Below are 24401 nucleotides of genomic sequence, written 5' to 3'. Positions count from 1 at the left end.
AAACCTTCGCTGCACTCCCTGAGAGCAAGAACATCCTTCCTCAGAAAAGGAGACCAAACTGCACACAATACTGTAGATGTGGCTTCACCAAGGCCCTGTATAATTGCAACAATACATCCCCACTCTGTACTCAAAACCTCTCGCAATGAAGATCACCATTTGCCTTCTTTACCACCTGCTGCACCTGCATGCTTATCTTCAGTCATGTGTAGCAACAGTTGCTGCAGGAGAGAAGGATCCCTCCTCATCTCGATTTCCTCCACCAGGACCTCCAGTGCCACATCTGGGAGCTTGTGCTCCTTCTCCCTTGGTCTCTGAGTCCATTGCAAAATGGCACTGTGTGCTAATCAGAGAACACCTAATGATGGAGGCCTCTAATTCAGTGCCTCCATGGAGAGCAAAAGTAATGAACTGAAGAAGGGCCGATTTCAATGGGGGTGAATACAGATCTGGCCAGATAACTTGGAATTGAAGATTGACAGGCAAAATTGTAATGGAGCAATGGACTTCCTTTGAAGAGGGGATGGTTTGGGCATTGGGGGACCAGAGTATTTTCTGAATAGTGAGATGTTAGGAACAGTAGAGGAGCAGAGAGATTTAGGGATCACTAAAAGATATTGTACAGGTATGAAATATTAGGCAGGCTAGTGAAATGTTGGCTTTGTATTGAAAGAGTTGGAATTCAAAAGAGTGAAAGTCAGTTACATTTGTATGTAGTGTTTAGCGACCCCACTTAGTGTACTGTGACCAGTTCTTTGTCATATCTTAGGAAGGATATATTGGCTTTGGAGAGGGTGCAGTTTAGGTTTTCCATAATGGTACGAGGACTAAATGAGTTGAATTCTGAGGACAGGTTACATAAGCTAAGCTTGAATTCCTGCATAGAGTACGGGATGATCTCACTGAAATGTTAAAGATGATAAAACAGTTGATAGGGGAGGTAGAGAGAAATTATTTCCCCTGGTAAGGAAGTCAGGAAGAGGAGGTATAACCTTAAAATTAGAACCAGGCAGTTCATGCTGTTGCCAAGATGCACTTCTTCACATAGATAGTAGTAAAAATCTGGAGCTATTAACGACAGTAAGCAACATCTGGGAATGGGTCTTTTCTCCTGGAAAAAATTTTTAAAACTGCATTTCAGGCACTTGCAGGTGAACAGAAAATGAAAATAGGGAGCAGGGTCATGAAAGGGTGAACAAGATAAACTCACAATTAGTGAAATGGTAGAAATATTGAATAGCCCATTTCTGTTTTCACCAGAGGGATCAACAAGATGGATATTATATTAGCAGAAGAGATCAAAGGAGTGTCAAGATACTGAAAAGAGAAAGGATTAAGCTAAGTGATAATGGTAGCCCTCGGGTGGGTGGCACGATGGCACAGTGGTTAACACTGCTGCCTCACAGTGCCAGGGATTGGGGTTCGATTCCCAGCTTGGGCCACTGTCTGTGTGGAGTCTGCACATTCTTCCTGTGGCTGCATGAGTTTCCGCTGAATACTCTGATTTCCTCCCACAGTCTGAAAGACATGCTGGTTAGGTGCATTGGCCGTGATAAATTCTCCTTCAGTGTACCTGAACAGGCACTGGAGTGTGGAGCGACTAGGAGAATTTTTTTAACATTAACTTCATTGCAATGTTAATGTAAGCCTACTTGTGACACTAATAAATAAATAAACTTTGGGGGCATGCTAGGAATTTTAGAAAAATGCAGGAACTAGAACTTGATGAAAACCAAACTCCAGCACAAATAGGAGTGATGAGGATATTATTGAATCAGTGGCAATGAATAGGGACATGAATGAGGAGACTTCTGGTGGTCAGAACATGACACAAACAAAACCACTAATCCCTCATTGGATCACTTCAGCTAGTCAATTGCAACTGGATCAATTCAGAAAGCCAGTTGCAACCATGCAAAACGTATCTAAAAGAAGATCCTTTTTGGACCGGTTAACTGTGAATTGAGAAAGCTATGAATAATATGAAGCACTGATCACTATCATTTTTAACAGAATAAAGTCACATTCAATTTAATTTGTCCACTTTTTTTGATGAATTGCCAATCCCTACTGCAGTGGACAGCCTGATCTCATGATCTTTGCTGTTCCAAGTAGTTAATATACTGAAGTTTGCCTGTATTCATTTGTTGAAAAAACAGAATTATGGGACATGAGTTTAATCATACAGTCATTCACCACTCAGTACATAGTTACCTGGAGGTAACAAATAACTTAGAAATTACATATCAGAAATTGTGGGGGCAGGGGGTGTGGATTTAAGATTTAAGATTGTCAAACTACAAAAGTTAAACACTAGAGTTTTAAATGCAAAATATATAAGCAAATATATATATAGGTCAGGTGTAATCACATGCAAAAATACCTTATCTACTGTGTCCTATTCACGCTGATCTCAGAAAAGCCACTGCATCAGTGTAAATCGTTGGCCTTTAGGTGCCAATTAAACAACTGTTTGTACCATATTACAGATAGTCCATCAACAAATGTGTTTCAACTAAGTTAATTCTACAGTAAGTGAGATGGAAGACTTAGACATAAAATATAAAATGTTCACTGTATTGATGCATTGAGCATCATATATGTCCTGCTCCTATCAAGGATCATGCAGTGGCCGGTTAGCTCAGATGGTTAAAGTGTGGTGCTAATAGCACCAAGATTGTGGGTTTGATCCGCACCCAACTGTTCAACTTTTGTGGGTGGCACAGTGGCTAGCACTGCTACCTCAGAGCATCAGGGACCTGGTTTCAATCCCGGCCTCAGGTCACTGTCTGTGTGGAGTTTGCACATTCTCCCCGTGTCTGCATGGGTTTCCTCCAGGTGCTCCGGTTTCCTCCCACAGTCCAAAGATATGCGAGTTAGGTTGATTGGCTATGCTAAGTTAACCTTCGTGCCAGGGGGATTAGCCGGGTAAATATAAGGGGTTATGGGAATAGGGCCTGGGTAGGATTGTGGTCGGTGCAGACTTGATGGGCCAAATGGCCTCCTTCTGCACTGTAGGGATTCTATGATTCTATTCTATGATCTATTTAATAAAATCAAAACTTGGTTTGGTCAACCGTTTGAGTTCACTTTTAGGCTGTAATATAAAAATATTCTCATTCACGTTTAACTGTACATGGCTCAGTGTAAACGATAATGAAATAGGAACTGTTCATTGATGTGTGATTGTATCCACATTGAATTAATTTTATTGTAATATCTAATTCAACTGGTCAATAATCAACAGTTGATTAATGGGAAATAGTATACTTTGGGTATAAAAACTACGCAGATACTGTCAACAATATTGCAACATTCAGCCCAAAACTCTTAACATATTAGTACCTGGTGGCTCTTTTGCCTAAATACTTCACTCTGTTAACCTCAATGCAAATCAACAATCAGTTTTAAACAGTAAAGCATTAAGTTATGTTTCAGTGGTATCGCAATTCATTTTTGTCCACAGATGCCATGTATATGTATCTATCTTACCACCTGAAGAATAAGATGCACAGGAGATAGATATCCAACAATAGGAATTTTAGTAAATTTATCTGCACTGAATAGAGCAAAATAATAAACGATTTCAAAGTTACCGGACATTGTGTTACATTGAGAGCTTGAACATAGCCACAAATGAATATTTAAAGTACTGGCCGGCTTAACTGTTTGAAGTTCTGCTCTAAAGTAGATATAAAAAGCTGATGTGCCACTCTTTAAAGCTGCTATTAGTTGGTTCTTCTAGAACATTTCTCAACATTCTTCTTCAATCCTATTTGATTTGAAATGCATACTTGTGTCTATTGAAGTGCTGCTATGAGAATCTAGCCCTCAATTACTTTCTCTGCAAAGTAGCTTAAAATGTAGAAAGCACTTCAATGTGGAAATAAATCTGTTTCAATCAGGAGATTTAGAAATGCTGAAATTAATTGAACAGAAACAATACAAACATATGTATCTATCAACTTTAAGTGAAAATAAAGCAGCAATAAGCTGTTTAAAGCTTAAAGTGGTGATATAAGTTGCTTAATTGGTATAAAGATATATTTTCCAATCATAAATTTAGGCTGTAAATGGTAAATAACATCTCCTAAACCCAGAGTTGCATGGAAATAATTAGCGTGATAAAAATATTCATTTTTGCATTTATCTGTGTCTTATCTGGAACAATGTGCATAAATTTCAAATATTATAATAACATCTGGCTTTATGCAAAAATAAAATTGACTCATTTTCGGCCTCGCTATTACCGAGTTCAGTTAGCCAATCAGCTCCCTGTAATCTTCAACCACATGAAATATATCTGAACACCAGGAAGAAGCACGATAATAAAAGAGGGTGCCCTTGTGTTTTATATTGATGCAGCAATAAGCTAAACGAGAGGAAACAGTACAAGACAGTCTGTGCAATGCATGTAATGATCCGAGGCTAGCTAGGCAAGTTGCACTGGTAGTTTCACTTTCTTCTGTGCACGGCAGTTTTTATTTTTCGATGGGAGATGCCATTGGATTGAACTGTGTTCAGCGGTCTTGGTGCCCTGTTACAAGAGGAAAAATAGAGAGCATCTATTTCAGTAAACTGGTTCTCAGTAATTCCCTTCAAGTTTCACAGGGGAAGTTTAGTTGCCTGCCTCCAGATTTTGTTTTGTATAAAGGTGGTGCTTAGGTGCTTAAAAGCATCATCAACTCCTGAAGTGTGTGTGCCAGGTTCTCTGCCTCAGCTTTCTTCCAATAGAGGTCATAAAGAAATTACTGTAATAATAAATTTGACTACTGCTGCCACTCAGCAAATTAATATTTGAAAAATACACTCCGCAAGTGCAGAACTAATGAAGGGATATGTGTCCCACCTGTAATTATTATTTTCATCGAACCATAGAATCCCTACAGTGCAGAAGGAGGTCAGTCGGCCCATCGAGCCTGTTCCAACAACAATCCCACCCGAGCCCTATCTCCATAACCCCACATATTTACCCAGTTAAACTCCGATACTAAGAGGCAATTTAGTATGGCCAATCCACCTAACCCGCACAAAGAAGGACCTCTGATAATTAACCTAGGACATAGGAGCAGGAGTAGGAGCGCTGTCCTTTCGAGCATGCTCTGACCAATCTGATTGTGGTCTCAACTCCACTTTCCTGCCTGCCCTCCACAAGTCTCGACACACTTGTCTATCAAAAATCTGCTTAACTCACCCTTGAATAAATTCAATGACTAATGACCCTCTGAGAGAAAACATTTCTCCTCATCTCTGTTTTAAAAGGGAGATCACTTATTCTTAAACTCTTTCCTGGTTCTAGTCTCCCGCCCCCATAAGAGGAAACATCCTCCCAGCATCCACCCTATCAAGTCTCCTCACAATCTATGTTTCAGTAAGATCATGTCAGGCCCAACCTGTCCAGCCTTTATAAGATAAACTCTTCCTCCCGAGCATGAGTCGACTGAACCTTCTCTGAACCGCTTCTGATACAATTATATCCTTTTTCAGATAAAGAGGCCATTGCTCTATGCAGTATTCCTGATACAGTCTCACCAAGGCCCTGTACAGCTGCAGTATAACGTCCCAACTTTTATATTCCATTTCCCTTACAATAAACGTCAATATTCCATTTGCTTCCTAATCACTTGCTGTGATGGATACTAACTTTTTGTGGTTGATGTAGCAGGACAGCCAGATCCCTCTCTTTCGCAGACTTCCACAATCCCTGTCCACTTAAAGTTTAATCGACTTTTCTATTCTTCCTGATAAATAGGACAAGTTTGCGGGGCTGGGGGACACCAGTGGAGGCTGTTTAGCGGGCTTCCCGGTGGACGCCACAGCCTCCACACGTCTCCGGAGCTCGGATTTCCGGTCTCATCTGAAATGAAGATTTTATTATTCAAATCAGCTCCACGCCGATTTCTGGTGCAGAACTGATTTGAATATTAAAATCTTCATTTCCATTTTATTAGCAGGCCTGGGACTGAAGTCTCCGGGCCCGAGCCCCTCCCCCCGTCAGGAGTGGTCCACTCCAGCGGGGTTTACAACAGCTCCCCACTAACGGGAAGTTGGCGGCCCAAACCCGCTGGAGTGAAGGGAAGCCATGGAGGCCGTCCAGGAGGTCAGGGGTAAGGGAGAGGTGCCCCCTGGGCATTGCCAGCCTGGCAGTGCCAGCCTGGCACCCTGGCATTGCCCAAGGGGCAAAGTGGCAATGTTCAAGGGACACCTTGGTATCTCCCACCGGGAATCGGGCAGTGCCAAGGGGATGGAGTCAGAGGGGGTGGGGCATCCTGATGGGGGTGGGGGGGGGGGTTCCAGTGACACTCTGCATTGGGATTAGTGGCAGAGAGAGGGAGGACAGCGATCAGGCTGGCCATCTGGGTTGGGGGGGCGCTGCCGAGTAGTGGGGGAGCATTGGGGGTTGGGACTGCCAGGGCGGTTGGGGCTGGCCTGGACACATGTGGAAGGCCAGCGACTGAGGGGTGGGGGGGGGGGGGGGGGCAGCAATGTGGGGTCATTGTGCTGGCCAGCAATTCAGGTCAGCAGTGCAGGGCTACTGCGCATGCGCCAATCTCCGCTGACAGATTGGCACATGCATAGTGGCCCGCTCAGCGCAATGCTGCCCGCCTCTCCAGCAGGAATACCCCGTCCACAGATTTTCATCACGAATCTCGCTGGGGCACTCTACAATGCTCAGAATGTGGGAGATTCATTTTGAAAATCCCGCGGAAAAAAAAACGTGATTTACACCAGTTGTTACACGAATTCGGCACTTCGAATTTTTTTGGGAGAATCCTGGCCATAATGTTTTGTCCTAACAACTTTCTGTGGTCGTGAGTTCCACAGGCTTACCACTCTCTGGGTGAAGAAATTTCTCCTCATCACAGTCCTAAAAGGTTTACCCCGTATCCTGGGACTATGAAAGTTGCTGGTTATACAGGTATTCTTCACTGATGGGGCAGTTCACTTAGATGGCCAATGTCTGGTGCAGAACAAAATCAGTAAGAGTTTTACCAACACCAGGTTAAAGTCCAACAGGTTTATTTGGTAAATTATTTACCAAATAAACCTGTTGGACTTTAACCTGGTGTTGGTAAAACTCTTACTGTGTTTACCCCAGTCCAGCGCCGGCATCTCCACAGCAGAACAAAATCAGCAGCATAGATTCAATTCCTGTCCAATAATGATCAAGAAGGAACAGGCAGCATGCATGGCAGATAAAATTTAATGTACCATCGTACATTTTGGTGGAATTATAATTACTGTAACAAAACAAGCTACATAGTACAGTTTTAAAAGGAGTGCAGGAACAGAGAGACCCGGTGGTGTTTGCACACAGCTCCTTGAAGGTGAGAGGACAGGTTAACAGGGCAATAACTAAAGCGTATGAGATCCTGGAATTTAGAAGGAGAGACATCGAGTACAAAAGCCAGGAAGTTAAGATGAAACCAAAAGAGAAAATGCTGGAAAATCTCAGCAGGTCTGGCAGCATCTGTAAGGAGAGAAAAGAGCTGACGTTTCGAGTCCAGATGATTCTTTGTCAAAGCTAAAAGGCATAGAAAGTGGGAGATATTTATACTGCAGGGTGAGGGAATGAAACGTGAGTCATAGCCACAGAAACCAGGGGAAAAGACTGCTAATGGCGGTCTATAGACAGAATAAAGGGTGTGAATGGCTAAATGGCAGAGAAACTGAAATCAGAGGGTAAGCTGTGACAGATGAAGATGTGGGGAGGAGGGGGGAAAGGGGAGGGGGAATGGGTGGAAGAGAGGCAAAATTTAGAAAAAGGGGAGAGGGGAAGCAAAGGGGAGAAAAGGTAAGGAAAGGGGGGATAAAGTACGGGGAAAGAGTTTGGGGGGAAGGAAAATGAAGAAAGACAATAAAGAAATAAAAGGTAGAGAACAGTAAAAAATTAAATAAAATGAAAATAAAGGGGTCGAGGTGGGGTAGAGCAAATCATCTGAAGTTGTTGAATTTGAAGTTGAGACTGGAAGGCTGTAAAGTGCCTCGCCGGAAGATGATATGCTGTTCCTCCAGTTTGTGTTGAGCTTTACTGGAACATTGCAGTAAGCCAAGGACAGACATGTGGGCATGGGAGCAGGATCGTGTGTTAAAATGACAAGCAACCGGAAGGTCAGGGTCCTGATTGCGCACAGATGGAAGGTGCTCAGCAAAGTGATCACCCAGTCTACGCTTGGTCTCTCCGATATAGAGGAGACCACATTGGGAGCAGCGAATGCAATGGACCAAATTGAAAGAGGTGCAAGTGAAACGCTGTTTAACCTGGAATGAATGTTTTGGTCCTTGGATGGTGAGCATAGAGGAGGTAAAGGGACAGGTGTTACACCTTCTATGATTGCGTGGGAAGGTGCCATGAGTGACGGGGGAGGTGTTGGGTACAGTGGAGGAGTGGACTAGGTTATCCCGGAGGGAACGGTCTCTGCGGAATTCTGACAGAGGGAGTGAAGGGAAGATGTGTTTGGTGGTGACATCACGCTGGAGTTGGCGAAAATGGCGGAGGATTATGCTTTGCATGTGGAGGTTGGTGGAGTGAAATGTGAGAACAAGGGGGAACTCTATCCTTGCTCTGGATGGGAGGGGAGGGGGTGGGGTTCTTGGCGCGGGAGATGGATCGCACGCTGTTGAGGGCCCTGTCAACAACTGTAGATGGGAATCAATGTTGAGGAAAAAGGAGCACATATTAGAAGTACCACTTTGGAAAGTGGCATCATCGGAACAAATGTGGTGGAGGCGAAGGAGCTGAGAGAAAGGGATGGAGTCCTTACAGAAGGTGGGGTGTGAAGAGCTGTAGTCCAGATAGCTGTGGGAGTCAGTGGGCTTGTAATGGATATTGGTCGATAGTCTATTGCAGGAAATGGAGACAGAAAGGTCAAGGAAGCGAAGGGAAGTGTCTGAGGTGGACCAGGTGAAGGCGATGGAGGGGTGGAAACTGGAAGCGAAGTTGATGAATTTTTTGAGGTCTGGACGAGAGCATGAAGCGGCACCAAAATAGTCATCGTTGCACCAGTAAAGGAGTTGTGGGAGGGGAGCTGGGTAGGCCTGGAACAAGGAATGTTCCATATACTCCATAAAAAGACATGCGTAGTTAGGCCCCAGGCAGGTACCCATTGCTACAACTTTGATTTGGAGAAAGTGAGATGAGTTAAAGGAGAGGTTGTTGAGAGATAGAATGAGTTCAGCCAGGTGGAGGAGAGTGATGGTGGATGGGAATTGTTCAGGCCTCATTTCAACAAAGAAGCGAAGAGCTCTCAAGCTGTCCTGGTGTGGGATGAAGCGTAGAGAGATTGCACATCCATGGTGAATAGGAGGCGGTTAGGGCCTGCGAACTGGAAGCTGTCAATATGATGCAGGGCATCAGAGGAACCCGGATGTAGGTGGAGAGGGAATGGAGCAGAGGAGTGAGGATGGAGTGAAGATGAAATAAGTTCAGTGGGGCACGCTGACACATTGGGCCTACCAGGACAGTCCCTCTTGTGGATTTTGTTAAGATGAATCTTTGCAAAAGTAGTTCAGCCCCAGCTGGAGTTTTGTGACCCATTTTGGGCACCACACTTTTGAAAGGAAATGAAGGCTTTGGTGAAAATACTAGAGATTTACTCGAGTGACTCAAGAGATGAGGGATTCCAGCGATATAGATAGACTGGAGGAGCTGGGGTTGTTCTCCTTAGTGCAAAGAAGGACAAGGGGAAAGGAGTATTTAGACTCATGAAGTTTAATTAGAGTAAATAAAGAGAACTGTTTCCAAAGGTCATTAACCAAAGGTCACAGATTTAAGGCGGCTGGCAGAAGAGTTAGCGGTGACATGAGGAAAAACATTTTGTACGAGTGATTCAGATTTGGAACTCACTGCCTGACAGAGTGATTGATACAGATTTGAGAGTCACTTCCCAAAGAGAATTGGATAACTATGAGGAGAAAACAATTGCAGGGCTGTGGGGAAAGAGCAGAGACTAATAGGATTGTTCTTTAAAGGGGAGGTGATGGCCTAGTGGTATTATCGCTGGGCAATTAATGCAGAAACTTAGCTAATGTCCAGGGAACCGGGTTTGAATCCTGCCACAGCAGATGGTGGAATTTGAATTCAATAAAAAATATCTGGAATTAAGAATCTACTGATGACCATGAAACTATTGTCAATTGTCAGAAAAATCCATCTGGTTCACTAATGTCCTTTAAGGAAGGAAATCTGCTGTCCTAACCTGGTCTGGCCTAAATGTGACTCCAGAGCCACAGCAATGTGGGTGACTCTCAACAGCCCTCTGAAATAGGTTAGCAAGACACTCAGTTCAAGGGCAATTAGGGATGGGTAATAAATTCTGGCCCAGCCAGCATTGCTCATGAACGAATAGATAAAAAAAGAGTTGGTGTAGAATTGATGGGCCAAATAGCTTCCTTCAGTGCTCAACGATTATTAAAATTAGTCAGAGCATGATAACTACATATAGAACATAGAACAGTACAGCACAGAACAGGCCCTTCGGCCCACGATGTTGTGCCGACCTTCATCTGAAACCAAGATCAAGCTATCCCACTCCCTACCATCCTGTTGTGCTCCATGTGCCTATCCAATAACCGCTTAAATGTTCCTAAAGTGTCTGACTCCACTATCACTGCAGGCAGTCCATTCCACACCCCAACCACTCTCTGCGTGAAGAACCTACCTCTGATATCCTTCCTATATCTCCCACCATGAACCCTATAGTTATGCCCCCTTGTAATAGCTCCATCCACCCGAGGAAATAGTCTTTGAACGTTCACTCGATCTATCCCCTTCATCATTTTATAAACCTCTATTAAGTCTCCCCTCAATCTCCTCCGCTCCAGAGAGAACAGCCCCAGCTCCCTCAACCTTTCCTCATAAGACCGACACTCCAAACCAGGCAGCATCCTGGTAAATCTCCTCTGCACTCTCTCCAGCGCTTCCACATCCTTCTTATAGTGAGGTGACCAGAACTGCACGCAATATTCCAAATGCGGTCTCACCAAGGTCCTGTACAGTTGCAGCATAACCCCACGGCTCTTAAACTCCAACCCCCTGTTAATAAAAGCTAACACACTATAGGCCTTCTTCACAGCTCTATCCACTTGAGTGGCAACCTTTAGAGATCTGTGGATATGGACCCCAAGATCTCTCTGTTCCTCCACAGTCTTCAGAACCCTACCTTTGACCCTGTAATCCACATTTAAATTTGTCCGACCAAAATGAATCACCTCACATTTATCAGGGTTAAACTCCATTTGCCATTTTTCAGCCCAGCTTTGCATCCTATCTATGTCTCTTTGCAGCCTACAACAGCCCTCCACCTCATCCACTACTCCACCAATCTTGGTGTCATCAGCAAATTTACTGATCCACCCTTCAGCCCCCTCCTCTAAGTCATTAATAAAAATCACAAAGAGCAGAGGACCAAGCACCGATCCCTGCGGCAATCCGCTAGCAACCTGCCTCCAGTCCGAAAATTTTCCATCCACCACCACCCTCTGTCTTCGATCAGATAGCCAGTTACCTATCCAATCGGCCAACTTTCCCTCTATCCCACACCTCCTTACTTTCATCATAAGCCGACCATGGGGGACCTTATCAAACGCCTTACTAAAATCCATGTATATGACATCAAACGCCCTACCTTCATCAACACACCTAGTTACCTCCTCAAAAAATTCTATCAAATTTGTGAGGCACGATTTGCCCTTCACAAATCCGTGCTGACTATCCCGGATTAATCCGCATCTTTCTAAATGGTCGTAAATCCCATCCCTAAGGACCTTTTCCATCAATTTACCAACCACCGAAGTCAGACTACTTAAACTTTTACCAAATTTGAAGACTCTATTGTCAATGTAAACTGGACAAGTGTTGTGAATGGACGAACATGAAAGTGAGAATGTTAACTCATTGAACTTACTAAGTGTTGGTAACTGATGAAAAATGGTATGCTTCCTGGCAAGTAGACTGGTTTGGGTCATTTGCTGCAAATTGAAAGACATTGTTATTGGTCGGACAACTAAAATTACAATTTTGAACCATGCTACTAGAGGAGTGGAAACCAGCTCCTACAATGAAATTAAAAACAAATATTACCATTTTTATGCTATATTCAATAAAATGCCATCATACAAAATGTTCCTATAAGAGTATTTATGATCAATTCATTTTCAACAGATATTATATATATGTGTATATATATATATGAATATTGTAAACTGACTCAATAACGTATTTGAACATTTAATAATCAGAAAAGTTGTATGTGTGTCTACAGTTAATGATGCAATCGAAATAAGAACTTGCACCTTTCACAATCCCAGATGTGCTTTATAGTCAGTTAATACTTTTGAAGTAACTGGACAGAATTCTCTGGCTGTTCATGCCAGTGGGATTTTCTGGTCCTGCCGGCAGCGCACCCCTACCCATGGGTTTCCCGATGGCGTGGGGGTGGCTTCAATGGGATATCCCATTGACAACAGCAGGACCCGAGAACCCTGCCACCAGCAGACAGCACGCTGTCTCCCGCCACCAAGAAACACACGGTTGGGAGGCCGGAGAATCCTGCCCACGGTTATAATGTAGAGAAAAGTGGCACTCAATTTGTACACAGCAAGGTGCTGCAACCAATAATGTGATAAAGCCCAGATAACCTGTCTTAATTGTTCTTAATCATTTGTAATGCCACTGTGGTGAATAAAATTAAATGTTGTTGAATTGAAGCCTCTGAACTTTAATGATTGGTGCGATTCTCCCAGCCCATTGTGCTACTGGAGCAGGCTGGGAGACATCAGCGGGAGGCCAGTAACGGGCTTCGCAACCGACGTCTAACCAATCGAGAGTTTCCCAGGCCATTTATTTTTACGTAATCAGCCTCACGCTGGAAATCAGCGCCTGGCTGATTACAATGTGGAAATTGACATCTCCATGTCATTAGCAAGCCTGGGACAGTCTTCTCCGGGCTCATTAATGTCTTCTCCACCAGGAGAGATTCCCACCAGCGGGAGAAGCTAGTTCCCATAAACAGGGACCAAGCTTGACTACCCCGCCGGTGGGGACAGAGGCCATTGAGGTTCGGGAGGTCAGGGGCAGGGGGGTGCCCCTTGGGCAATGCCAGTCACCCTGGCAGTGCCAGCCTGGCACCGCCAATCGGTGGCAGTGGTGGGTACCCACTGTGCATTAGGGAGTGATGGGGTTGGGATGGAGGAGGGCAAGCAGGACTGGTCATGCGTGGGGGGGGGGTGAAATCGGGGCCACACATGGGGGGGAGGGGGAGAAAAAAAATCAGGCTGGCCATGGGGAGGGGGGTGGGTCTAGGTGGCCATGGGGGGCTGGGAGGCCGGCAATCGGTGGGGGGGAGCACAGAAAGCCATTGATGGGGGGGGCCAGTGTGCATGCACCAATCTCCCCACTGACAGATTGACACATGCACAGTGGCCCACTTAGCGCACTAATTCTGGCCTCTCGAGCGGGTTCAGGCTCCCCCCCTGCCCCCAATTCAATCACCTCTGCTCGCCCAAAAAACCAGCAGGAAAAACTCCCGTTTTCCTGCCCATTGGGCATTTATCACCCCCAATGATTTTTAAGTTCTGTTTTTTTAAATCTTAAACCAAAATTCAGAAAGGGAATTTTGAAGGAGTCCCCACAAGGAATTTACTGAGAAATCTTTAGGAAAGCTAATTGACATAAACATCTCAAAACCATCACAGTGCAGAGCGTACCAGCACATTGAACTGATGAAGGATTGTCAACGATGCCAGTATTAACCAATCCTGTGTTAAGTGAGGTATTAGCCGAAGTTGAGTCTGTCTGGCCAAAGACAGAAGGGAAGGCGATAGGGGATTCAAACATTCTAGGATCAAAGTTTTTGCTGCCTGATTCGTTAGAGCAACCAAAGAGAAAAGGCGGGATCTGAAAGGATGTGCTGGCACCTATTGTTGTAGTCACGCCTGTCCTGGATGATGCAGGGATAGTAATCATCGTCAATACTGTAGAACTGTTTGCCCTGTGGCTAGGAGGAGGGCCAAAAACACGTGGGAAAGAAATGGGAAACGATGATTCTTGGATGCTGCAGGGCTTGCTTGCTACAGATTTATCTGCACACAAATAGGAAAATTCATGTTACTTTCAATAAATTGACAACACTTTGCTCAATTTGACTGTTCATTTGTGAGGCAAGACAGTGAACGCTTGCAGGCTATTTGATTTTATGAAGAAGTTACAATCTGTGGACGTAGGTAAGTCTAGGGTAGGGAGGTCCAAGGTTTCCCTGTAGATTTTGAATTATTGGATTGAAAAGTGACTAATAAAGATCCCCTGGAATGACCCGGAAGGTGATGCATCAGCACAGTGAGAGAACCTGTATCAAGGAAACTATAATCAAATATCACAAAAGGGGAAACTTAATTCTTGGACAACTTTTCACCGCAAACACTCATTGCTGCCAGGTTTAGTTGGAGGTTTTGGTAATCATTGATAGCACATCACTATCAGTTACAATTGTATCAGTGTCCTATTTGCTTCAGATGTTCCTCATCTGGCTGTAGCAAACACCAAGACTCAGGAGATAATTTGTGATAGTGGTGGGGGTTGCGGAAGTGCAATGTAAGCAGGAGGAACAAGTAGCCATCTGCCTTTTAAACTCCCCACATGTCTATTTTGCCAGGCTTGAGGGAATGTTAAAGGTGGGTGTGTAGATTGCAAATGTTGAGAGCAGTTATAAACTATAATCCCAAACAGAACTTCAATATTTAGACAAATTGCTCAGCACTGAGATGCCAGCTGGTAGAATTCACTGAAATCATTCAAGATGTTTTTTTAAATATCCTTTTTTTTAAAGATAACCCATACATGTATTGCTCAATGCAAACCACCCCACCCTCCTCCATCAGTCTTTTGTTGTTAAAGTTGCTGCATTTTGTTGCAATCTCTCACAGCTACGCTTTAATATCTAACACATTTCTTTAATTCTGATGAAGAGACAAACAGTCTCAAAACATTCACTGCTTTCTCTCCTAAAAGATGCTGCCAAATTTGCTGAGTTTTTCCAGCGTCCTCTGTTTTGGTTGTGGTTCCAGCATCTGCAGTATTTTGCTTATTTTAACAAACATGTTTTGATGAATTAGACAAAGAGCAGATGCAAGTTTTAAGTGAATGTAGTACAATTTCAATTGTGAAATTAATGCAAATGAAATATCCCATTAGACATGAGGATAGTTCCTAACTTGGAAAGCCAGATGCAGGTCATCTTTATCATAGCTTATCACAGCTTCTGCTCTTCCATTTTATCCAGTAGGCCAACAATGGTGCTTAAGGGGGAAATGCTGATTGATTGCTTCATAGACTTACCACTTGTATCACTAGCAATACAAAGGCCCAGACTAATGCTTGGGGGACATGGGTTCAAATCCCACCATGACAACTGATGGAGTTATTTTTTAAAAATCTGGAATTGAAAGCTAGTTTCAGTAATGGTAATGGTGATTGCCCATCAGTTTCTGAGTCTTCTCAGCCATCTTATCTTGTCCGGCCTTGTGACTCCAGTGGTTGACTCTTAACTGCCCTCTGAAGTGGCCCAACAGGCAGCTCAATTCAAGAGCAAATAGAGATGGGCAACAGCGATGCCCACATCCCATGGAAGAATAAAAAGAAAATTAAATCAAACTGAGCCATGAAATAGAATATCACAGACCTGGAGTTGGGGAATCTCTATCTTCTCTCACAATTTCCAGTTGTTTACACTTTCCTGGGGGTTCATTTTCATCATGCTCCATTGCAGCAGAAACGGTGAGCAAGCAGGCAGCAGGGTTTATTTCAGTGGGTAACACAACATTTACACACTCTGTCTCAGCTGGGAGAGGTTCAACTAGTCTGGCGCTTGAAGTGTTTGCTGAAGAGGCCGTCTGGGTGACAGAACAAATCGCATCAGTCACAGCAGAGCAGGAGGTCACCAAGGGCGGAGACATTTCTGTGACATCGATAATCTGAGGGGTTGTTACTGTATCCCTGTCCACCCTGCATATGTTGCTACTTTGTGTCTGGGTGCCCATTTCTGTAAATAAGAAGTCACAGATTTAGTAAACGTTCGATTCTTCCCGCTGCCTCGGAAAAGCAGCCAGCATTATCAAGGGCCCCGGACATACTCTCTTCTACCTTCTTCCATCGGGAAAAAGATACAAAAGTCTGAGGTCACGTACCAACCGACTCAAGAACAGCTTCTCCCCTGTTGCCAGACTTTTGAATGGATCTACCTCGCACTGATCTTTCTCTACACCCTAGCTATGATTGTAATGTTATATTCCGCACCCTCTCCTTTCTTTCTCCCCTATGCACTCTGCTTTGTATAGCGCGCAAGAACAATACTTTTCATTGTATACCAATGCATGTGACAATAATAAATCAAATCAAATTTTAAAAAAGGCATGTTGTTAGTGGTCATAAGGCACCGCATGCAAACCTCATAATCAAGATGGTATGCTGCACATTCCCATCAAAAATGTGTACATGCATCTTGAACTTCGTTTTTAAGCCTTATTTAGTTTTATGCATAATTCATAAAAATGGGCACTACATGGTCCAATTTGGACAATATAATTTATAAGGCTGATTAATTAGCAACATTAAAGTAGGGCATCTCCATTAACTCCACCATATTGAGAAAATTATTTGTAACTATAGAACAAATTCTTAGTATTAATATTGACCATTCGTCTCGGTCTCCTCAGAATTTGTAGCTATGCTTGTGTCAGCTGCTGGAATCCATTGACTTTGCAGTGCTATTCCATATTTCAGTACTTCACAGAAACCCTTACATACTTGATGCAAGAGCAAAACACTGATCTTTATAAGAAAACCCAGTCCTTTATTTTCAAGCAAGTACAAGCTTTTGAAGAATCGCTGTTCTAACTCAGTACAGTGCTCTGAGTCTAGCCAAGCGATACTCTCCAAAGAAAAGGGGCAGTCCCTCATTTTATACTCTTTTTACAGCAATTAGTCACGTACACAGTATAACTTCATTATTAACTTCAGTATTACTTCACCCAAATCACGTGCTTAGCCACAGCAAAATACAAAGACAGTTGAAAAAACATAAATATGTCGAAACCCCCTCCCCCCCGGTTGCCATAGAAACTACACGTCCACCATTGTTCCAGTGTGAGATAATAAACGTTTCCCATATATCTTGGGACGCTATTTTGCACATAGAACGAGTGTTATCTTTCAGAAACAAGGACACATTAGCAGAGTCCAGCCTAGACCGGTCTGTTCGAGCAGGAGCAGTTCAGAATAGGGAATATATGCTGATTTTGAACAAATTGTGAACAACAAAATGTAGTTAAGTTTTTCCAATGGCCAAGATCATAGCAAATTCATGGGATGTTAATCCCTTAACGTCTCATTCCCTCCTTTTATCATTCCATGATAACACTAACCTCTTTAGAGGGGAACTTGTCTCTATGATATGCTAGGCATTGGCAAACACCCTTCAATAAGCCTAGCAGTAAGCAAACTACCAGGATAATGACTCCCAGGTGCATCAGCGTCCCTCCCCAGTCTCCAAAGAGGTTACTAAAAGGCCACTAGCCAGGAGGATTGTAGTTCTTAAAGTTTTGCCCTTCAGCCCTAATTTTGTCAGCAGTCTTTTTAATATGCTCAGCTAAATCAGTGATATTGTCGGAGGACTCTGGAATGTATGTACAGCACTCAGAGCCTATTAGGGCACAGGTACCTCCTGTTGCGGCCAACAAGTAATCTAAAGCCATTCAGTTTTGGAGTGCCACCGTCCGTATAGCTACGACTTCAGCTGAAACCTCGGAGATAGCGGTGCTCACATCCTCTAATCCATCCGCAGTATCATTAGCTATTTTCTCAAGAGCCGATGCCATATTGATCAGTTCTCGGGCTGCTATGGCGGTCCCATAGGAAGGGAAGGCTATCATCCAAAACCGTTGAGCTTCAGTGATGGCCTGTTTAGATCTTAACAGATGTATCTTGGGATGGAGATGCAGGGAGTCATAATGTCGGACATAGGGGACCACATACGTTAGATAGCAAGATCCGGACCAGTCCCAGGGAAGCCAAGGGTAGGCGTTATCTCCACAGACAAAATAGGTGCCATTGTACACTACCATATCATCTAATAGCCATGGGACGAGGGGGACTGGAACTCCCTCAGTACTCCAAGATTGAGTCGGCTTTAGGGCAATGGATTTTAAGCACCATGTAATGGATTGCCCTTGCCACATCAGTGGGAAAGGTGAGGTTAAGCTGCTGGGTGTAGTTGCCACGGCCAACGGGTATGGTTCCATTCCTGATCAAGCAGATGGATCCCCTTTTTCGATTCTTTACAACGAAGTGGGGTGGGGAGCCTGATCTATCGTAGTGGGGTTGGTAATAGTTCCTAAAAGCCGATAAAGTACACCCCCCCTTTCCACAGTCTAGAGATTACAAGACTGACGTCAATTTGGTCCTTTCTTATTCCATCCTTATTAGTCCCGTTTTGATACAAGGCCCACTCTCCCATTTCCTGGGGATCGAAAGGAATAGGGAACATAAGGATCCCATCTTTAGCCTGTGGTGGTACGTGTGTACAGACCCAACACTTGCTTACATTAAAATTTAAAGCACACTCGTAAGACATAGACAAAAAGGTATTAACGTGAGATAGTTCATCAGTTATTTTGTCAGTAAGTCTCTCTTTCCGGCCAGCTTCCCGTTGATCTGGTTGTCCTGGTGCCTGGAAAATAATGGAAAGGCTGAAGATGATGAGAGTAAACGTCATGGTTAGTCAGTGGGTGTCGGCTTCCAGCGCTTGCAGTCTGACAAGTGAATCCAGCGAGAGTGTCCTTGCACCTTGATTGCAGTTGGAGTCCGGAGGACAACTTGGAACGGACCCCTCCAACGAGGACCAAGCTTGGGTCGGTCCCAATTCCAGATCAAAACGAGGTCTTCTATCCGTGGTCCAGGGAAGTCGTCCTGTGGGTCAGGATCTTGATCCGGAGTCCATGGAGTTGATCCAGAGGCGCACTGCACCTGTGAATGAAGAAACTTTAAAGACGATGTTCGCTGTTGGAAGTACTTCTGCATTTCACCACCCACAACATGTAAATCGATCTGGGTGGGCGGGCTTGTATTGGCATCCCAGGGTGTTCTACTGGGTCGGACATAAATTATCTCTGCCGCCGAGAGTCCAGTAGTAGAGTGGGGCGTTATTCTCATGTGGTAGAGCGCTAAGGGCAAGACTTTTAACCAATTTAGACCGGTTTCAGCTGTTAACTTAGTCAATTTAGCTTTAAGAGTTCGGTTAGCTCTTTCCACTATTCCTGCTGCCTGGGGATAGTAGGCACAGTGGAATTGTTGTTGGATGTGTAACGCATCACACAATTCCTTATTGACTTTATTGAAATTGGAAGGGGGAAATACAACTGCCACAAATTTAACATCACGCAATTAATTGTACATAAAAGGATGAAAGGAGTGTTTACTGACTTTGAAAAATGCTGAATAACCAAAGTGGGACAAGCACGAGTCTATAAGAAGGGTGCATCTGTTCCCTCTTTGCCCTCAATATGGAGAGTCCGAGAGCAGGAACTGTGAGAGCTTAATTTACGATACCCAACAACAGTACGAGGGCTGAGAAGGACTGGGAGTATTTTTACACAATGTTGCCTTCCACTGTGCACTTCCTATTCATGTATCTCTCAACAGTAAGTTGACCATTGTGGTTTCAGGAGCGTTTACACAAACCATTTTCTGCCAATTTAATACAAATTGTCTGAATTCATTTCCAAATGTTTCAGCAAACTTAATTGCTAACCCTCAGAAAAAAAACTGACCAATGTTGAAAATTATACTGAAAATTATTGAGCCAATGAGACATTTTCTAATTAAATTAGCTAAATGTAAATGACTACTGTACATAATGGGCCATTTACAGAGTAAACTTCAATTGGCATCTTTCAAATTGATCTAAAAAGGGCTGGAAGAGTTGAGCCTCAATATACTGGTTGCATTGTATAAGTTCCAGTTAACTCCAGTTTTATAAGCTTGTGTTGGTAATTGTGTTGCTATCTTCCCCCTACACGTTATTTTCAATACCCTAATCTGGTAAAGTTGGCTCCCATTTTGTGTAAAAACCTTACTAGTTTTTCATACATCCAAGGTGTAAGTGAAAGTTTCTGACTCAAAAAATGCATAATGGGTACTTAATCTGCCACTGAAATGTTTTAGGTTTGGTGTAGGTGCGCCGGGAATACATGCTGAAGCGGCTGTTTTTTAACTTGTACTTATATTTTTTAAACTCTTTCCTACAGTTGCACATCTTTCTTTTGCAACCAACACTGAAAAGGCTGAGCTTCCTTCAGTTTTTCTGAGTGAAAATATTTTGGTGTTACAAATATAAATTGTTTAATGAGCCACTTAAGTCTAGAAATTCAAAAATCACAACCACTGCATTCACTAACTTTATGTGCACTTCACCAGTACTTCTTCTGTTATACTGTGACTCCTGACAAGATGAGATGTTGAAAATTAAAATTTTGGGGAAAATATTTGCTGCACAATGAGGCCAAATAGGGATTGGTTTGCAGTCCCTACATGCGAAAGTAATTCATTGTACCTGGAGCACCTTGAAATATTTCTGTAGCAATGTCATCAAGTGCTGCGCAAATGCAAGTTTTTTTTTGTAACTGTTTGGTTGGGGTTGGATTTGGGGAGTGGTCGGAGCGCTAGGTTACATTCTCCAATCCACCTCCTGTTGTTCGTCAGTATCGGTCTTTTGGAACAACATTGGCATGCCAAATATGTCAGGAGGTACCTCCGGTTTTTTTTATCTTTCCTTTGTTCGGCTTGCCGCTTTAATCCCTGTTCTCTGTTTCGTCTTTCCCTTTCCAGCCTTTCTTGTTTAACCCTTTCCCTTTCGCTCATTTCATGATCCTCACATTGCAACTTCAAAACCTCCCAATTTTTGAGTTTCCCCTCATTATCACATTCACTGACTCGTCTCCTATGTGTATTATCTCCCCCCCCCCCCCCCCCCCCCCGGTTAATTTATCGGCTCTCTAATACATGTTTTAATACATTGATCTACATCCCAAGTTCCCCCTAGTGGCCAATTTCCATTTCCCAGTTTTTTGTTTAAACACCCTGACAAGCTTCTGAGTAGCTCCTCGTCTTTCGGGTTCTCACGACACATTTTATATAAAGGGGTCCAATCCCCTGACTTATCCAAAGTTTGACCCATTGTTAAGAGACTTTGACCACTTGTGCTTCACGATCTGCAGGGCCTTGTTGCCTCTACGCCCACTTCAGTGTCCTGAACTTTGGTCCAAGGCTGCGCTTTTGAGACAGGCACCTCCCTTCGATCAGCACAAGCAGTCACGTCTCCAACTTCACCTAATTCTCACCCTTTACTTTTTTTAAAAAACAATTTAGTAACTATTCCACAAGAACAAACAGGCTTTAACAAATCCTGCTTTCAATCTAATGCAACAACAACCACCTACATTCGACAAGCAACCAGACCACACAAACACACTGAAATACAGAAACTACTCAAATTATTAGGTCAACCTTAGATTTTCTCGAATCAATTTTCATCTTGCCAATTAATTTATAATATTTCCGATGAGTCGAACCTCAATTACTCCCAAACCTGGGGCCTCTAACCCCGAACCTTTACTTGGGATTGTGGGGTCGCTAACCCCAAACCTCCACCTGGGGCCTCTAACCCCGAACCTTTACCTGGGATCTTGGGGCCGCTAACCCCGAACCTCCACCTGGGGCCTCTAACCCCGAACCTTTACCTGGGGCCTCTAACCCCGAACCTTTACCTGGGATCTTGGGGCCGCTAACCCCGAACCTCCACCTGGGGCCTCTAACCCCGAACCTTTACCTGGGGCCTCTAACCCCGAACAAGGGGGCCTCTAACCACTCTTTACCTTTACCTGGGGACTCGAACCACCAAGGCAACCGGGGGACTCGAACCTCCGGGTGTAGGACTAGTCAGTGTTCAAGGACGTAAGTCATCTCAGAGTTCCGTCAACACAGAGCCTCGGGAGATGAGGGGTTGACTGAGTAATAGGTTCAGTGAGAGAAACCAAGGATTTAATCTTACCTTGTGGGCCCGTTCATCTCATGTAATCGACACCCAGGCCATCACTTATTCAGTCCGCCTCAAAGGACAGCTATATATCTTGGAACCCTGCTCACATTGGTTCATTTTCAGAAACCCTCACGTACTTGATGCAAGAGCAAAACACTGATCTTTATAAGAAAACCCAGTCCTTTATTTTCAAGCAAGTACAAGCTTTTGAAGAATCGCTGTTCTAACTCAGTACAGTGCTCTGAGTCTAGCCAAGCAATACTCTCCAAAGAAAAGGAGCAGTCCCTCGTTTTATACTCTTTTTACAGCAATTAGTCACGTACACAGTATGACTTCATTATTAACTTCAGTACTACTTCACCCAAATCACGTGCTTAGCCACAGCAAAATACAAAGACAGTTGAAAAAACATAAATATGTCGAAAAGCCCCCCTCGGTTGCCATAGAAACTACACGTCCACCATTGTTCCAGTGTGAGATAATAAACGTTTCCCATATATCTTGGGACATTATTTTGCTCATAGAACGAGTGTTATCTTTCAGAAACAAGAACACATTAGCAGAGTCCAGCCTAGATCGGTCTGTTCGAGCAGGAGTTTATCTACAAGGTCAGGAGCAGTTCAGAATAGGGAATATATGCTGATTTTGAACAAATTGTGAACAACAACAAAGTGTAGTTAAGTTTTTCAAATGGCCAAGATCATAGTAAATTCATGGGATGTTAACCCCTTAACATCTCAACAGCCTCTACATCTCTCTGCAGGAGCTTTGTTGGATATTGAACAAGTGTCACAAATCCATACGTCTAGTGGATTGGGAGAGTCTTTTTTAGCGCAGTTACTGGATGCGTTGGGCAGGTTGGTCATTGACTTGTTGACTGGGATTTCACTAAGGTGAGAATAAAAAAATGTTTTTGGGTTCGTTCTTGAGTCAGAGTTCATCCAGGTTGCAAAGTGCTTATGCTTTTCTTTGGTCTGAATCGCTCTGAACGGGGAGATGGTGTATCTTCCCTCTTCGTTTGCACAGTTGTTGTTGCAATTCTGCAATTGTTGTGAGAGCTTGGGTCCTGATAAGTGGACAGAAAATGATGGACATCATAACGACGTCTATTCAAAATGAGTTGCAGTGGTCAATCACAGATGTTCATTTTACTATTTTAATATGGTCACTGTATTTATATTTCATCTTTCACAAACTCAGGACATCCCAAAGTGTATTACAGCAGATTCAAGTGCCACAGTACGAGCAACATCAAACTTTTAAAAGCTGTTAGAAGGGTAAAGCAAAATGGGGACTCGACAAACAGCTCATTAGTCTGACTGTGAATCCAAAATTTGATCATTCTGAGTTAACTAGCAGAGCACAGGCCGATTTTTAGTTTTAGCAACAGCTGGGAAGGAAAGAGTTAAGATGACTTTCAGCTAATGAGATAATGTTAATAGTTTGCTCATATGTGAATGCTAAACACTAATAAAAATGAATGAGAGATAAATTTAATGTTAAGTATCTATATTTATATATTAAATAATATATATTAATATATTAAATTTAATTGAAATATATCTGTTCGCCTCAGTCAAAATGTGAGCACTGCAGAGACTATGTTCAAGAGTTCAATAGCTAAAAGCCATTTAGCCAGCAGAAACACAATGTAGTTTCATGTTTGGGACAGATACAGAAACATTTAATATCAAAAGGTAAAAGGCCCTATTGTCCAAACATAGAAAATATCAGTTCTCGGGCCCAGAACTGACACAATCAGTTTGTTTTGCTAATGTGCTGATGGGAAAGGTATTCGGGTGGCAGCATCCTTAGAGACATAGCAACAAGGAAGTGAACAATGCCAGGGGGAGGAAACCCGGTTTCTGGATTGGCAAATTAAAGATAGTTAAGTCAAGTAGTGCATCGCGATTGGCTGAGGTAATCTATCATGTTTTGGACTGGCATGTTAACATGAAATGAAATCAAGTCTAGGCTAATTAGAAGGAGTGTCTTTGATATCAAAAAGATATAATTGTATTGGATTTTGGCTCAATGCCTCAGATCTTTGGAGATATTTGACCATCCAAAGGCCTCCCATGGCCAAGGTTAATGTTTTATCCTGTCTTGTTTGTCTTGTAAATGATTTTTCATGTTTTTAATAAATTTTAATTACATCTTGAGCTAAGATGTTGCCTTTGCGAATTTAATTCTTTAGTTTTCATACATTTTTAAGAGAATCAGGCCACAGACAGAGACGCCCCCACTATAGCAGGATCAAGTGGTCGGGGAATAAAGACTGACAAATCCCCAGGGCCTGATGGAATCTATCCA

The 24401-nt window shown here is 43.3% G+C and overlaps 1 protein-coding gene across 3 annotated transcripts; it reads right to left on the bottom strand.

The window, feature by feature from the left end:
- Positions 1–2163: 2163 nt before the first annotated feature.
- LOC144494154 (uncharacterized) lies at positions 2164–22456 on the bottom strand. 3 transcript variants are annotated; one of them, XM_078213750.1, is made up of 5 exons: positions 22101–22442; positions 15678–16037; positions 13918–14082; positions 11907–11970; positions 3525–4537 (listed from the first exon to the last, which is right to left on the bottom strand). In XM_078213750.1, coding segments are annotated over exons 2-5 (588 nt in total). In that variant the 5' UTR covers positions 16036–16037; positions 22101–22442; the 3' UTR covers positions 3525–4536. The 3 variants fall into 3 exon arrangements, 1 of the variants encoding a protein (XP_078069876.1); XR_013497828.1 differs by lacking the exon at positions 13918–14082 and having other exon boundaries at positions 2164–4537; positions 22101–22413; XR_013497827.1 differs by lacking the exons at positions 3525–4537; positions 11907–11970; positions 13918–14082; positions 15678–16037 and adding an exon at positions 16830–19018 and having other exon boundaries at positions 22101–22456.
- Between the last annotated feature and the right edge of the window lie 1945 nt (positions 22457–24401).

This window comes from Mustelus asterias, chromosome 5 (assembly GCF_964213995.1).
Source record: "Mustelus asterias chromosome 5, sMusAst1.hap1.1, whole genome shotgun sequence".
Lineage (NCBI taxonomy): Eukaryota > Metazoa > Chordata > Chondrichthyes > Carcharhiniformes > Triakidae > Mustelus > Mustelus asterias.
The sequence above is the reverse complement of the archived record's forward strand: the minus strand, read 5'-3'. Positions and strand labels throughout refer to the sequence as shown.